This window comes from Takifugu flavidus, chromosome 9, assembly GCF_003711565.1.
Source record: "Takifugu flavidus isolate HTHZ2018 chromosome 9, ASM371156v2, whole genome shotgun sequence".
In the NCBI taxonomy this organism is placed as follows: domain Eukaryota; kingdom Metazoa; phylum Chordata; class Actinopteri; order Tetraodontiformes; family Tetraodontidae; genus Takifugu; species Takifugu flavidus.
Genome location: NC_079528.1, coordinates 11,590,186 through 11,606,069, shown reverse-complemented (window position 1 = coordinate 11,606,069; position 15,884 = coordinate 11,590,186). Strand labels below are relative to the sequence as shown.

The 15,884-nt window shown below is 42.3% G+C and overlaps 4 protein-coding genes across 5 annotated transcripts; 1 reads left to right on the top strand and 3 right to left on the bottom strand.

Moving 5' to 3' along the window:
* Positions 1-126: 126 nt before the first annotated feature.
* Positions 127-2,826, bottom strand: zdhhc24 (zinc finger DHHC-type containing 24). The gene is made up of 3 exons (XM_057042292.1): positions 2,253-2,826; positions 1,584-1,861; positions 127-1,456 (listed from the first exon to the last, which is right to left on the bottom strand). Exons 1-3 carry the CDS (start codon positions 2,546-2,548, stop codon positions 1,164-1,166), a joined length of 867 nt encoding a protein of 288 aa, XP_056898272.1. The 5' UTR covers positions 2,549-2,826; the 3' UTR covers positions 127-1,163.
* A 526-nt stretch (positions 2,827-3,352) lies between these two features.
* On the top strand, positions 3,353-6,866 carry LOC130530798 (high mobility group nucleosome-binding domain-containing protein 5-like). The gene is made up of 9 exons (XM_057042273.1): positions 3,353-3,471; positions 3,751-3,901; positions 4,036-4,107; positions 4,472-4,904; positions 4,975-5,089; positions 5,369-6,121; positions 6,190-6,369; positions 6,443-6,477; positions 6,553-6,866. Exons 1-9 carry the CDS (start codon positions 3,374-3,376, stop codon positions 6,654-6,656), a joined length of 1,941 nt encoding a protein of 646 aa, XP_056898253.1. The 5' UTR covers positions 3,353-3,373; the 3' UTR covers positions 6,657-6,866.
* pola2 (polymerase (DNA directed), alpha 2) lies at positions 6,759-11,200 on the bottom strand. Its single transcript, XM_057042274.1, has 18 exons — positions 10,903-11,200; positions 10,448-10,572; positions 10,263-10,351; positions 10,102-10,159; positions 9,871-9,980; positions 9,573-9,763; positions 9,315-9,403; positions 9,023-9,175; positions 8,649-8,711; positions 8,498-8,549; positions 8,289-8,407; positions 8,166-8,204; positions 7,984-8,057; positions 7,774-7,882; positions 7,576-7,682; positions 7,396-7,452; positions 7,177-7,303; positions 6,759-7,040 (listed from the first exon to the last, which is right to left on the bottom strand). The coding sequence occupies exons 1-18, from the start codon at positions 10,985-10,987 to the stop codon at positions 6,891-6,893; spliced, it is 1,797 nt and encodes a 598-aa protein (XP_056898254.1). The 5' UTR covers positions 10,988-11,200; the 3' UTR covers positions 6,759-6,890.
* A 127-nt stretch (positions 11,201-11,327) lies between these two features.
* zgc:195212 (DUF4554 domain-containing protein) lies at positions 11,328-15,788 on the bottom strand. 2 transcript variants are annotated; one of them, XM_057042277.1, is made up of 14 exons: positions 15,632-15,788; positions 15,396-15,516; positions 15,072-15,125; positions 14,863-14,984; positions 14,565-14,648; positions 14,425-14,480; positions 14,246-14,317; positions 14,018-14,164; positions 13,561-13,664; positions 12,586-12,747; positions 12,383-12,504; positions 12,075-12,185; positions 11,835-11,933; positions 11,328-11,731 (listed from the first exon to the last, which is right to left on the bottom strand). In XM_057042277.1, the coding sequence occupies exons 1-14, from the start codon at positions 15,650-15,652 to the stop codon at positions 11,684-11,686; spliced, it is 1,323 nt and encodes a 440-aa protein (XP_056898257.1). In that variant the 5' UTR covers positions 15,653-15,788; the 3' UTR covers positions 11,328-11,683. The 2 variants fall into 2 exon arrangements, with proteins under 2 accessions (XP_056898257.1, XP_056898258.1); XM_057042278.1 differs by lacking the exon at positions 14,018-14,164.
* Between the last annotated feature and the right edge of the window lie 96 nt (positions 15,789-15,884).

The following is a 15,884-nucleotide window of genomic DNA, read 5'->3' as shown; positions in this document are numbered from 1 at the left end:
AGCTGTCATCCAAACTACTGTTACTAAAAATAAGAATCTGCTCCTGTCCTAAATTCTGAGACAGTTCAACTAATAAATGTCAAATACTGTATTAAAGCAGACAGTAGAAATCCAACTGTTTGGAAATTTTTATGTTTGCTGATTGATTTTTATTAAGATGACCAACCATAAACACCACAACCCATTAAAAGGACCCCCGAAAACAAAAAACAAACCCATCATATATTTAGGAAACAATTTTTAAAAATATGAATGACAGTTTACATGCATGAACATCTGAGTGAAAAAAACCCAAAACACGTGCAAAAGACATGGGAATAGAGCTTTGAAATGGATTCAAGGACAGCAAAACCCCTCCGCATGTCTCCCAAGTCCATACTAATCAAATGAAGGCACAGTGCAGGTTTATGCAATAGTGCAGGTACAAAACATAGCAATTTATTATACAAACTCTGATTTCCTGCACGGATTTGACTGAAAAAGGCCCATACTGTATCCTAGGCAACAGGATTACTATGTTATTGTGTCGTAGTAGGGACATCGGTTGTTGGACTTTAAATGTCCCTTAACTGACATAAAACCGTGACTTTAGGTACTTTTTATGTTCTACTGTAAATCACAACATCACGTTTAGGTTTCCTTCCAACGTTAACCTCTACACAGGGTGAACATCTCAGCACCACTTTTGTCCTGTCGCAAAACTCTGGCTCAGGAGCGTGTTTATGAGAGCAGAGGAAATACTTTAAGAGTGCTGACAAATTTGTCTCATCTTCCTGCATAAAAATGTAGAGGATGGGAAAAATCCACTCTACCAATCCCAATAATAACTAGTGCACAATCACTTAAGTCTCTGTATTGTTTAAATACATTTGTAGTATGCCAAAGTAAACCTTTATTATGAGGCCAGCCTCAAACAGAGTATCATCATTCTTTGGATCAATGTGAAATAGAACCAGAACTTCATTGTATCAACTCAGCACAAGTTGCCCCAGCAATACTGTTAAATGTTACAAAAAGTAACATCTCCAACAAAATACCCATCCTTAGAAATTTCCCTCACAGCCTGCGAATTTTGAATCGTAGGCGATGCTAACAGCAGCAGTTCCCCATACGGAGAACCATCACCATTAAAGACAGCCAATTACCCTTCAGGCAATCCACTGTTAACGAGCAGGTTCCAGGGAACCAGTGACCTGGAAGCTGATTCCATCTCCAGGTAACGGTGATGGGATGAGCGGACAGAGCCAGCAGACGTACCAGCGGAGGCCCAGAGTGTGATACAAGTTGCCCATTATGCCAAGACTGTAGGGCCGGCGAGACGAGTACCACTCCCGGGTAGTCTGTCCTCGAAACATCAAGACGAGATGGAAGAAGAAGAAGGCGGACACTAGCAAGAAGCCCACTACACACGTGTCTGCGATGAAGGCGAAGGCAAAGGCACGTGGCGAGACTTGACCTGCAAAAGAAAATAGAACCAAAGAAGAAAATGAGTTCTTTTTAGTGTAAAATTGCAATTATGTCCCCAAGCTGCTTTTAAATTGGACAGAAAGCTACAGAACTACACAGTTCAAACCACACCTTACCTGAAATGAGCATAATCCAGGGTATAAGCAGCAGCAGGACGCTGTGTACAGTGACACCTTCCTTTAATATGACAAGGAAAACCTCTGCGTTCATCAGAGTAGCGTACAGCAGCCCAGACCACATGAACAACAAGCAGCTCAGGAAGTAGCGGTAGTTACGGAATCCCACACACTGGCCAAAGAAGACGCAGTGGTGATCTCGCCGCAGCACACACACTTTACAGTCGTAGCAGTGGGAGCAGCGAGGGGGAGTGTGTGTCTCGCAGGTGTAACAGTACCTGGAACAAAAACAATGTCATCATATGGTTAGAGGGGCATCCATCGGTTTTTGGGACCATTATGAGGGATTTAACGGTGAAAATTAAACACTGGTTTTCCTACATAAAGACCTACACCCATAGTAGAGCGTACATATACTGTATACCGTATGTGTGCACTATACTGTATATGTAGTAATAAAAGTTTACATAACATGGTAGTTTATGATCAAGGTCCTTGGCCTAGATCTTATAAGATAAAAGTCCCTATGGAATCTAAAAAAATGAGATATGCTCATTTTCTCACATACTCTGACAGCAAAATATTAAAGCTAATTCAAAAGCATTTGTTTCTTGCCAACAAGCATTATTTGCCCCACCTAAATATTCACCTCCTCACCCGTGTTCTTACCTCCACCCTTGCCCCATGCCCTCTCCCCCCAGGAACACCCCCCTGATACTGGGGCTGGTTTTGATGAACAGCATGGCGTTCCAACAGATGTTGATCAACATGAAGTACTGGGATATTAAGTGGGCCGTTTTCCAGCGACTGGACCAGATCGTTTTCTTCTCCAGTGGAGCCTCGACCATGACAAGGTAGCTCACCTCGCCGGTGATAGAGAACACCAGGAAGGTATTGAGCACAACGGGGAGGTGGTGACACAACTTTTCCACCCTACAAAATGTTTTACTCGCAAAACTCGTCATGTTTTCTGTCCCTTTACACCCGGACGTTTAAATCACGCCTCTCAGGCGCGGGCTGACAGAAAATACTGGTTTAACAGACGGACTGTGGTCAAGATAAATAAGCAAACAGCGTTTCTACCCCTGCATGCACTCCAATATATAATGTAAATAGTACAATAATAATTTATGTTCCTAATATACGATACGAAAAAGGCGAATTTGTGCGTATCAAATGAATCCAGAACGCGCAGATTTACCGCAATCGATATGGAACGAAAAATGTGTTACACGAAAACACTCCCCTAGTGCAACAATATACTAATGCAGAAAAGTTCCGCCCGTAATATTACAATCAGTGCACGTTTTAAAAATCAAAGTTTGTGTTTTAACGCCAGAACTTCTCCAGGTCAGCATAAAAACGTTACAGTAAGCTCTTCTCGCATGGCTTCAGCAAAACATTATGATGAATAGTATTCAAATTTGTCCCGTATTTTATTTGTATATTATTGTGACAAAAAAAGCAAATTAAATACAACTTTTACATTACACAATGCTCAGTTAACTGCATCACCAAATACATAAATTTTCAATTATTTTTGTAATATTCTGTAACAACAATAATAAGACTCTTGTCTTCGGAAAGATGGATATGTTGCATACTGTAAACTGTTATTGGCTTCACATGTGTGAAGTGAGTTTTTATTAATTAATTCATTATTTTAATTTTTTTTTATTTTTTACAGTCAATAATTTCAGTTTAATCCTGTTGCCACACTGGTGTTACACATCCCTTCCCCCAAAGGAAGAATGTAATCCCCAATAATCTCCGCAGGCAAGGCTGTACAGATGGTTGCACCAAAGGAGAATTTACTGTCTCTTGATCACCAGATCAACATGGAGCGGCGCGCTTTCAAAACCCAAAGACTATCACCCCAAAATCAGAAGTAAGAATTTTAATAGCAGCTCCAATTTGTTGTATTGGTTTGGGGATCTTTTACTTGACACACACTCGGAAGGCACTGTGACTCTGAAGCCAGAGTATTGTATTTAAATTTGTTGAACGATAATGCAAGTAGTGTCAACACACCATTAATGTTCCAAGAATACTGTAGAATCGTCGATAAGCAAAATCTTAAGCCAACAGTCACTTCTGTGCATCACTGTGTTGGATAGTGCGAGTTGTTTTATTTACATGAAGCTCTGTTGTGCCTTACCTGCCACAGGACATTGCATCTTCAGCAGTACTGTCAGGAGATGCAGGATGGAGTGATAAGAGCTCAGCACCACAACAGGCAGCTGCTGCAGCAGTTTGAGGAAGCTCAGAGCACGCTGAGGGAAATGGCAACGCTCACCGCTGCCATGAGAACCACTCGGGTGAAAACAGTAACTCAACGTTACAAATGAGGGACAGAATCAGAAAGTTGCTATAGCGAAAAAGTGAGGTGGAGATGTTTTGTCACTTTCTCAATGAAGTATGACAGCGATTTGTCACTTTTGATCCTCTCCAGATGGAGTATGAACAGCATCTGGTGGGCATTCCACGATGGAGGCAACAACTCCAGGAAAACACACAGGAGACGGTACAAGACATGCAGCCCTAAAACAAAACAGAACAACAAAAGCATAGTAAAAATCATGACAAATAAAAAAGAAGTGCATGCTCTATTTCATATGTATATACAGTATTATCAGAGTCTTAACACTTTAAAGTTTTACGGATTTTTTTAATGGATATTTAGAATCTGCAGTACTAAAACAATTTTAGTTAAGCTTTGAAAGAATTGCAGAGAGCAGATTGGGAGTTACCTTAACAGGAATTAGAATGATACATTTATAAATTATGTAATTTAAATTAAACTAGCTTTGTTAGGTCTCGCATTAGCATATTGTACAAGATTTGTTTTTATATCTCAGCCTCTTTAGTAAACAAATGCTCTTCTCCAGAGACAGCTACACAACCCAGGAGACAGAACAAGTTCCTCTCCAGATCCACCTTTACCTTCTCGGCCCAGCTGTGATGGCTCCTTTCATTCCCTGCACATTCAGCCTTCCTGGGTGATGCACCCCAGAAATCCTCACCATCTCCAGGACTCCTCACATGGTCCACATTTCTCCTCTACTCCGCTCCAACTCCACCATTGGGCCTCAGGGCTTAGCCATCATCAGTTCCTGCCCGGCCACAACGAGCCAGAACAACCCTGGTTCTGGTCCGCTGCTGTGGCCGGAATCCCTTCTGACTCCGAGGCTCGGTTCTTTAAGACAGAGCCTCCTGCTGAGAGCTGGCAGCATTCCCAGACGAGCAGCGGTCCGAATTCATACAGAAAGAGTGTTGGCAGCAGGAACAGTCGTTCAGCTCAGGAGCTGGATACCCAACCAGGTGTGGAAGGCAACACTTTCATCATTTTTCCCACTCGCCTGTGTTGACCATTGATTACGTCTGTGTGTAGTTCGTCTGTCCTGCTCTGCAGAGAGCAGCGACGGCACCACAGGGTCCAATCAGCTGAGCAGGAAGAAGAGAGGAAAGCCAAAACGCAGCTCCGACAGAGACCACGGCTCTCCAGAGTAAGACATACTCTCAGATTTCAAACTTTGAATGTGTTGAAGAACCATTTAGAGCATCTGGGATAGTTGTCCCAACACCAAACACTAGATTCATGTTTCTACTTCACAACAGGGCTACTTTTAATTATATCAGTCATTACCGTCAAACTGGAGGCGGTTTCATTACCTTTTTTAAAAAAAAAAAATCTAATTTGACTATTTTCATATATTTAAATATAAATTAAAAAAGGTAACTATAAATAATTTAAATCCACGTGACTTTCATTCAACCTGTTCCAGTTCCCAGGCCGACAGTGTTGTCAGGACAGGAGTGAAAACGGCCCAAAGCTCAGGGAGCGTTGCCTCGTCAGAGGAGAGCAGATCCAGCATGAAAGGTGCAGGACCTGACGGTGCACTGCTGAAGGTGAAGAATGGAGTCAAAGAAAGGAACAATAGAAAGAAAGAAGACAGTCAGTCCAGTAGTGAGGAATCCAGGTGTGATCAAACAGGCAGGGAGGAATCAGGAACCATGAGGGAAAATTCTGGGAGTGTTCATTTAAAGATTAAAACTGAATGTTTAAGCAATAGATCTGAGGGGGAAAATGAGGAAGTGAAGGATGATGGGAGCCAGCAGGAGGAAGAACCAGAAGAAAATGATGTAGAGGTCAAGAGTGATGAAAATGATGCAAGAGATGAAGAGGAACAAGAGAGGAAAGAGGAGCACGTTTCAAGAAGGAACAAGACAACCGATGAAGAAGAGAAGGATGTGGGAGCAGAGGAAGAGATGGAGGAGCAAGAGTCAGAGGCGTCTGATGGGATGGAGGACGAAGACAACAGGAAACTGGATTTGGCATCTTCTCAGGATGAAGTGGAGAAAAATAAGAATGAAATGAGCGAAGTTTTAAGCGAGGAGGATGAAGAGTCAGATGAAGATAACAAAAGCCAAGACTCTTCCTATGATGGGGAAGAGGTGGCACAGGAGGAGAAAGGAGAGGAAGCATCACAGAGGGAGGACGAGAGCGACTCGGACGATTGTATCGTCTCCCTACAGAAGTAAGACGAGCGTGACCTTTAACCTCTCAGAGGCGACAGCAGATGATGCCTCTGGAATCTGTTTTCAGGTCTAAAATGCTGCACATTATTCCTGAGGAGGCCCCAGAAGATGAGGAGGACCCAGAAGATGAGGACCCAGAAGATGAGGAGGAGGAGGCTCAGTCTGGAAGCTCTGAGGAAGGTTCAGACGAGCTCAGTGAAGACGACATGGAGGATCTGGGGGCGCCTCCACAATCACCAAAAACACAGTTGAGTTCGTTTTATTTTCTGTCCAATTGTAGAAACATCTTGAATTGTTTTATTCCTCATCTGCATTTCCAGAGAAAAGGAGATAAAACCTGAGCAGAACCCTAAAGGTACAGTGAGTTCACCACATTCAGACGGAGCGAGGCTACATAAAAAAATCATTGAGTGGGTTTATTCTCTTTTAGGATCTTATGTCAGAATGGAGATTTTCCAGGTGGAGAGTGAAGAGGGATCGGCACACGGGGATCACCCGACTGATTCCGACGAGTTTGATCACTTCTTTGACTAAATGTGTTTGTTTGACCTGAGCTAATGTGAAATTAAAAAATCCAAACATTTGTTGTCAATCCAGAGGAGTTACTTTTAAAACAACACACCATACAGACCAATATGTATCAAAATAACTGTTTATTCTGTCAGAATCCGATGAATGTTATTCCTTTGTATAAAAAGCTGAATGTTGAACAAGGGAATTCTCCATTAAACATTTTACCAGTGCTGATGAGTTTCTGGAAGTTTTAAATTAAATTTTCACCACTTGAGCGGCCAAACAGGGACTGACCCTCTCCCCTTCCTCTGAGGAGCGGCGCTGGAGAAGCAGCCTGCTGTAGGTTCCGCCCACGTGACCTTTGGTCAGTCGTCCAGGGTTGACACACACGCAGCCAATCACATCCTACAGAAGACATTTCACATTTGTTTAAACCTAATTCAGCATTTCAGATTTAACAAACTCACACGTGATGAATACATATAAATCTGGAACTCAGGCTGGCATAAATAAAGAGGTTCTCATGCAGAGCTGCCTCTACCTTTATAAAATAACGCAGCTCAGATGGAAGGATGAGAACATCGGGGGTGACGGGCATCTGACCAAAGCTCTGGAACTTCTCATAATCCATGTTAACGTCCTCCACGGGTGGGTACAGCGGGTAGAAACTGTAAGGTTAAAACAGAAACACGGATGCCAATAACGTTGCGCCAATGCCATCAGAGGTAGAACAAGAACTTTTCGGGACCCCCCCACCCACCTCCTCTGGCACAGCATGTGTCTCAGTATACGAGAGAATCGGTCCGATCCCGTGCCGCTGCAACACAGAATGGGATCAGTTACAGGGGTGGAATTCAGAGATACACAAACAAATGCTTCTGGTACCCGAGTAAACATTAAAAAAAGAATATCAACAACAGAACACGGACACGTCTCTCACCAGCTGATTTCCTCTGCCCCCATGTGGAACAGGATGTCTGTTGATGTAATGCCAAAGGTCACACCATCAATCAGTAGGGTGCAGGGGTCAGGGACCAGGGTGACGCGCTGCGGAGCGGACACAGAAACACTATATTGGATCTGCACCAGCAAGCAAAGACTTAATTACGAGGCTTGATCGTTTGAAAGTGTGTCTGACCTCAGACTGGTCCTTGCTGAGGTTTGGCAGGGTGAAGGGAGGCTGTGGATAAATGCAGTGATGGTGGATGTCTCTCTGGGAGGGCACAAACACCAGCTGACAGCCAGTGCTGAACAACAGGAAATATGAGCTGTCATCGCGCACTACTGGATGTTATCTGGAGTTAATGCAAACATCCAGCGGAGGGTGAATTAAAGACGCGCGAGTCACCTTTTCGTTCCATCCACTATACTTTCCATACATCTTGAGAAAATGGCCTCAAATGTCTCGGTCACCTGGGCTTTCTGTTCAAGAAAAAGTATCGAAGCTGTGAGGAAAAATCCTCCCACTCATATTTGCATGTGCTTATTCACAGTGAGATGATGATAACCCAACACGGCCGTCAAACATACCTCAATTTGCTCATGTTTGGAATCCACAAATGGCCCCAACTTGAAAAAAGAAAAGAATATTAGAACTCAGGCTAATATTTGCCTGATGTGACAGCTGGTAGGACACGTGAGTGGTAACTGTACCAGTATGCAGACGTCAGGACGATCCCTCGCGATGACATGTATGAGGTCCAGCAAAGGGTCAAATGTTAGGCTGTCAGAAGGTGTGTATGGTCCACACGCCACCAAAATATTCACAGGCTCTGTAATTACAGAAGACACGATTGACAATTAACAGCAGAACATTTGACACATGCTCATCGAGGTTTAAAAGAAATAACATAATCCTTGACCTTCAGTCGCCTCTGTTCCTGAATCGTTTGTATAGAAAGGAAGTGGAACCCCCTTAAAATGATAAACGTCTTATGAGAAGACAGCAAAAACAATTCAACTGACAATTCTCCACCTTATGTTGGTGCCGACATTCATAAAAACACAGCTGACCTCATAGAGTTTGGAAGCTGTCAGCTTTCTCCCTGTTGTGTTCATCCCCTCCATGACTACAACCTGAGTGGGGGAAACAGACGTGTGCAGATGAAATATGGGTTTACAGTGCACATTAGAGGATGTGAAAGCAACCGAGTAGTTGTTAGAGCTCTCGGTCGGACACTGGGTGATCCTCCTGCCCAGGTCCTTGGCATGCTCTCCTGCTCTTGGTGGTTATATAACCTGCTACACACATCTCAGTGTACAGGCAAATAGAGTACCACCTCATTTCTCCCAAACATTAACCCCTAATTTTAGGGCTTTGATGTTACTGTATAGTAGATGGTAAAAATGACACATTATAACATAGGAGGGGGGTTCTCTTTGCTCACCTGACCAGGAAACAGGGAGTACTCTTTAAGTTCTGATAGATTGACAGGTACTTGCTGACCACCTTGGTCTGGTCCTGCCTCCAGAAGTACTGACTGTGCGTTCAATTTGCCATTACTGTCGCAGCAAATCTGGCCCAACACAGTTATGCTATCCTACAATTAAACAAATACAATCTCTTTAACTTGAATACATTGTCCAGTTAAATATTAGCTCTCCTTGTATTAACTGTTAAACCGTCAGTGACAAATAAAACTTGAGGTGGGTCCAAGGAAACCTGGATCAAGTGTGTACCTGAGCAGGTAAGGAGACAGGAGAGAACTCTTCAATGTTGAAGTGCGACCTGAGGCGCTCCCCGAGCACCTCTATCTTCTCCGTGAGCACTGAGAAAATGAATGCAACCTTTAACTTCAAACATAAATCAACATGAATACTAATTTGAGTGTATTTGGGACGCAATGGTAGGCTGACTTTTATTGTCATCATTAATACAAATGAGCTCATTTGAGCAAATTACCGTAGCTCATTAATACAAATTAGGTCGGCTCTCACCGTTTCGAACATCGCGTAGCCTCTGGAACATGTACTTGTAGCTGCTGTGGAGAGGGTCCTCCTCTCCTTCATACAGCTCCACCTGGACACCGGCCTTCCTGCCTGCCCAGCGAGTGCCCTGAACAGCCCCAAATGTAACCACCACTTCTCCTTTTCCTCCACGTTGAGAATACTTCAAAGATGGAGTCGCACTAAAAAATAAAAATAGGATAAGTTAATTAATATGACAGATTTTTAAAAATCTGGTATTACTATTCCATATCTGGCATTAATTAGATTGTTAGTCTTTTCCTAATACCTGGGTGAAAAACTGGCAGGAGACAGCAGGAGCCCAGGGCTGGTCAGCAGAGCTGCACTTCTTTTTGACTGAGGGTGTTCAGGAGTGGTCAAAGCCCGTTTCTGAGAGCCCTAAATGGAAAAATAAACACACAAAAATACATAGGATGTGATCCCCATTTTAGATTTAGCTGCGTCCTGCTGAATTTCTTCGTTTTCAAAGTAGGAAACTTGACACTGAGAGCGTTCTCACCTTTGCAGGTGTAGAGTAAGAATCCAGTAGGTTCTCTTCCTCTTCTTCTGCTTTGATTCTTTATGAGCAAAGTCAAGGAAGTGTAATTAAAAGTCTTCCTCAAGTGTATACATGAAGAAAAATAAGACGCTAGACTGTGACAAGATTACTGAGCAGGATACAGTTCCTGTAGTGAGTAGATGTCTCTGGTTCTGTTATGAGGGTCTTCTCTCCTATCACTTTTTTTGGATTTAGTCTTCTTGTTTAACACCTGGAAAGACAATAGTCTCCATGTCATTGGTGTCCAGTGAGAATATAATGCAAAACATGAAAATCTTGAGGAATTTATGAAGTCAACTGTGGTTACATCGTGCTGAAATTGCTCCAGGCTGTGCATTTGGAGTTTCACTCCATTATTGGTGGAGCTGTAGGCAACCCACTCCAGAACCATCTTATCTGCTGGTAACCTGTAGCAAATACACTGCTCCACCACTGAGAGAAACGATTGAGGAAACAATGTCAGCTGAGAAAAATGGAAACATTTCACAGGCTCGCTGCAATTACTGCAAAAGTATTTAGTGTTGAAGTCAGGTAAACAACAAATTTATTGCACTTACTTCTCCCTTTATCATACGTGGTATGTTATACGACTACATTAAGTTATTTCTAACTTGACATAAACGATTATTGAACTGTGTATAAACATTAATTACACCCCTTATAAAAGCACAGCATAAGCTCACAGCTGATCAGATCCAAAGTAACGAGCCAAGACATGGAACCAACACTAAAGTAGATAATGTGCAGCTGATGTGAACTTACTCTTGTCGAGCACGAAGTCATCTTCACATGTTATGTCGAACACTTCAAGCTCTGATTTTAGGCTTTCTCCTGTTACCGCTGCCATTGTTTTTCATATATTGAAGCAACAAAGTGATATATAACGTTTGATTGCTATCGTTGGTATTTACTCACTTCATTCCAATGATTTACTTCAATCTTAAATAGCCTCGGCTGAAAAAAGAATATTCTATGATGCCTTTATTTGAAAGAGCTGATTCTGACCTCCCATATTAGTTTACCGCGAAAAAGTGCATCGGAGTGGCGGCCGGAACTTCGTCACTATAACAAACTGATAGAACCGGAAGTCTTCTTCTTTTTATACCGCCCCCTCCTGGACTGACGATGAAAAGCCGGTGGTGGTGATTTGAATTTGGACGTGAATGTCACGAACCGGTATACTGACGTAGCGTTTACGATTTATTTGAAACTTTAGGAAAACATAAACATATAATCAACTTTGTAATTAATTATTGTAATTTATAAGTAACACTATTTTAAATAGCTTCAACTACAGTGCCAAAGGCAATAAAAACAAATCCAATGCACCAGCAGTCGCTAAATATTCAGATGCATAACACTGTAACTGAGGACAGACATAATATCAATCAAACATTTACATCTGTGAATACAACAGAAAGCTCTGCTTTTGAAACTGAAAATGAAACAGCAGCAGAGATATAGTACTACTAGCACAAAACCTGTTTCATTGTGAATAAAACTCAATTCGGAGCTTCCAAAAGAACAAAAACACTTCCAGATTTTAGATTTCTGATCTGGTGGCCTTTTCACTCTCAGGGCATTCATCCACCTGGGGAAATAATGGTGTTGTTGGGTCATAACTTTATGTTTAAAATGTATAAGCACAATACTGGAAGGTAAAATACTCTGACACCAGGACCAACCCTCCTCACCTTAGTGGAATAACACCTGCTCCTGGAAACAAATTTCCATGAGATCACCTTATCCAGCGATGTACGAAGGGACGTTGAGAGCTCGTGAGTATCACACACCTGAACAACACATCCACAATAATTGTGTAGACCAAACATTTGAATACTTTAAGTATACTGTATAAAAAGGGCATTTGCAGCACAACACAGTCTGTGATGTAGGTGAATTGTTTACAGAATAATTAACATTTATTTCCACACCTTCATGCTGCTCAGACAGGCATTTCTGAACTGGAGATTACTGCTGCAGCTCACAATAGTGACTGAAGAACTGAGGATGACCTCGAAGGCAGAACGCAGCTTCTCTTGGTCCTTACACAACACAGGAGCGTGCACATTCCATAGAAAATCAAGACAAAAATAATGGATATGACAGGATCAATATCATGTAAATACATATTTGAAGAATATTGATAACTTAAACGGCACTCTGTGAATGAATAAATCATTGTGAAAACTGTTATGAAACAAATAAAAGGGATTTCCTAAATGCAGCTGGCTTGACTTGCCTTTTTTCTGCGATTTTGTGCTTTAAGAGTTTTCTTTATTTCAGTCTGGAAGGCTCTTACGACTGCCTGCTTGCTGTTATTCAGAATATCCTCTAGATGGCGCTCTATCGACACCTCTGTAGCTGCGCACACATTAGAATAAGAGTCAAAAAGCTCACCACAAACTGGACATTTTGTGCTTCCTCCATACAGCTGTCACCAACCCACAACATCCGAGAGTTGGACCGTAAACGGGTCGTTGTAATGCAGCAGGAGAAACAGCAGGAGGCGCTGCTGCAGCGGAGGAAGATTCTGTTGTCTCTCTTTGTCCTCATGGTTCTCCAGCTCCTCCACTGTGTAGACGGTGCCTCCGCTGTGCAAAGGATCTGCACAAGAAAAGGAAAATATTATATTAAAATCTGAAACAGAACCAATAAATCACAGTTTAGATCCAATCACTTAACAAAGTTTCATTTTATGTGGGTTGTGAATCACCGTCTTATCCTCAGGGGCAGCTTCAGTGTTAATTTACAGTACGGTAATGCAGATTACATCGCACCCACTCTCCCCTGTGACCAAGAATAATCCTGAGATCAACTCCAACCTTCTAATGTACTGTTTCATACTGTTAAGAAATGCGTTCATGCAGAATAAACCAAGTAGATTGAAAGTAGAAGAAAAATATGCAAACTTTAGAGTACCGTAGTGATGAAAAAAACCCCAAACCCCAAACTCAACAACCAGACTCTCCTGTGAGGATTAATGTAAATCAGAACTTTGCAATAAAATCCATTAAATGCCTATAAAAATATTTAATAGGAGCATGAGCCACACTGAAACTATCCTTCTGCATAGCAGCATTATCAAATGATGTCATGTTACTGCCATTCCCTCTGTATAATGTCTTTTTCTTCTCCTCTTTTCATTGTTTTAAATTGTTTGTTTAAATGTGCGGGAACTCTGCAATCAATAAAATCTTTATGAGTGGATCTGGAGATCTGGACCGGAATATCTTCCCCCATAAACAAGGACAAAAGGTTTCAATTAGTCTTCAGCTCGGGGCCACGGTAAGCGACTAAAGAACTAAAACAGGGTTAACTTCTGGAATTTCACCTATATTTAGCCTCAAGGTTCTCCTGTTATAAAACACAATTATGGAGCACCAAGTCTCATTGTTCCCATCAGGGTTTGCCGCCTACCTTTGGAGGTGGAGCGGTAAATGGCACTCAGGCCTAGTTCCTCACAGTCCAGATGTGCAGGCAGATTCTGGAAGAAGCTGGGGGGGGCTGTGACTGTAACATTGCTGGGGCAGCAAACGAACACGTGAAGCCAGTTATAGGAGATCAGTTCATATCAGGCCTCTATCAGTTCCTCTTGGCAAAAAAGGAAATTCTTTTGGTCGTTACGACCACAGACGAGGGTTGAGAGTTTGAGAGTACTCAGATGTGTGGAGACTTGTGTCTCACGCTCACGTATTGCACAACCCACGAAATACTTTTAATGCTACAATGTGCTGAGATTACACATCTATAAACATCTTAAACAAGTTCAGATCTGTCCCAGTTTGGACTGGAAGCCACAAAGAAGGAAAGCTGTGGAAAGGATATCTGAATGTGAGTGAGCCTTGTCGGCAGATTGGGATACTGCAGCACGCACGGGCTGAGGAAGGAGAAAGGCTGCATGCTGAGCTCCCCGAAGAGGCCCTGGTCCATGGCTGCGGGGGGGACACTGAGAGACAATGGATCGCCAATGATGGGGTGTCCCCCCTGACACCAGCGTCCATTGTGTAGCCACTCTGGAGGCCTTTAAACCAAGAACTTGTCCTTACACAACCTAAACTTTTCCTCACTCTGCTGCAATTGGACCAAAATAAAACATACTGACTGTGTTTGAGAGGTTACATCCACAAACAAAGGGGACTGGTTTGTCAGTGAGACTTTGGTCTTGATCTTCCCTCTGAAAGAATACACAAGTGTGTGAGAATTGGTTCGAATTTCATTATTAAGGTTCGCAAAATGTGAACTCTGAAGTAGTCTGCACATACAAAACAGCATCTCGGTTACCTAAACTCTCTCTGGACCCTCTGATGATTAAAGCTGAATTTGAAGTGGACCTGGATCTGTTGAGGAGATCTGTAGTCAGGGAGGTGCTCCTAGCACTAAAGGAGAGCACGTTATGCATGGCCAAAGGAAAGAGGTCCTACCCTCGCGTTAGCCAGGCTGAACGTGTGGAGGAATTCTTCCACCCGAGAACACCAGTCTGGGCCTAAACATGCAGCGGGCTTCATCTTTACAGGGTGAAGAGATGGAAGAACATTTGTTATCAACAGCCTGACGGTGATGACATTAATCAGAGTTCAGTCTTTGTTAATGAGACTGTATCCAGTACCACAAAACACTGTATTTCCTTATCACTACACAACCTGTTGAGAGGATATTTATGTTTTTATTTTCTTGTGTATAGAGATCTGGAGGATCCAGCGTGACACTAAATGGATATACCTGAAAGGACAGAAGCAATCTGAGGGGACCGTAAAGGTCGGTAAAAGCGCAGAGCTCCTCTGGGTCGGGCTGCAGACTGGACCACACACAATTAGAGCTGCTCTCCTTCAAATCTGCCAGAACTGGTTGTGTGATAAAAGATAACATAAGTGATCTGTGCACAAAAGCAACAAGTGCATGTAGACAGCATGTTAGCTGTGTGTACATACCAGGCTGAAGAGCTTCTATTTTAATCCCTGTACACCAGGAACCAGCAGCTGCAACTATAACAGACAACAGCAGGATTAAACTATGGAAGACCTTTGACTACAGCATATATTTATCACTACAGCATATATTTACCCTCCTTCAGGGTGACGTATAGTTCGAAATATAGCTGTGAATCATACCCTGCCAATATATCATTAATACACAGCAACTTTCCCTTGTATTTGCTGTTTTGAGTTTCAGGTTCAGGCTAATTATATGGTCCAATATTAGCTATGAAGCACGTCTCACACTTTATAAACAGTATGAGGTGAGTTTAAACTTACCAGAACAGTTTAGACTCTGGGGGGTTGCTGGTTCAGCCCACAGCAGCACTAAAAGCCCCCCTGTAGTTTTACACCCACGTCGTTGACTTTGTTTTCCCAAAAGAATCAGCGACCTCAACACCTGATGAGACGAAGCTTAGCTTTAGCAAGCGCATGCTAATCATGTTAGCATTGTCACTTTATGACTAATTTAATGAATAAATCATCTTAAATTGAAGTATAAGATGATTTGTTACCTGTTGTATGTTTTCCAACATGTTTAGCTGTCAGCCGGCGAAACAAATCCGGTTAATTTTTAGTTAAATTACGAAATAATGACCAGGTGCCTGAATATCAGCTGGCATTTATATAGATCATTAAGGTAAAATAACGAAAACGCATCTCTGGACGCTTTTAGGATCTTAAATAGGCCCTTGAATTACATTATTGGAATTTTAAAACATCTAATTAACTATCGTATTTATTATATTGTATACAATTCCCAATTTG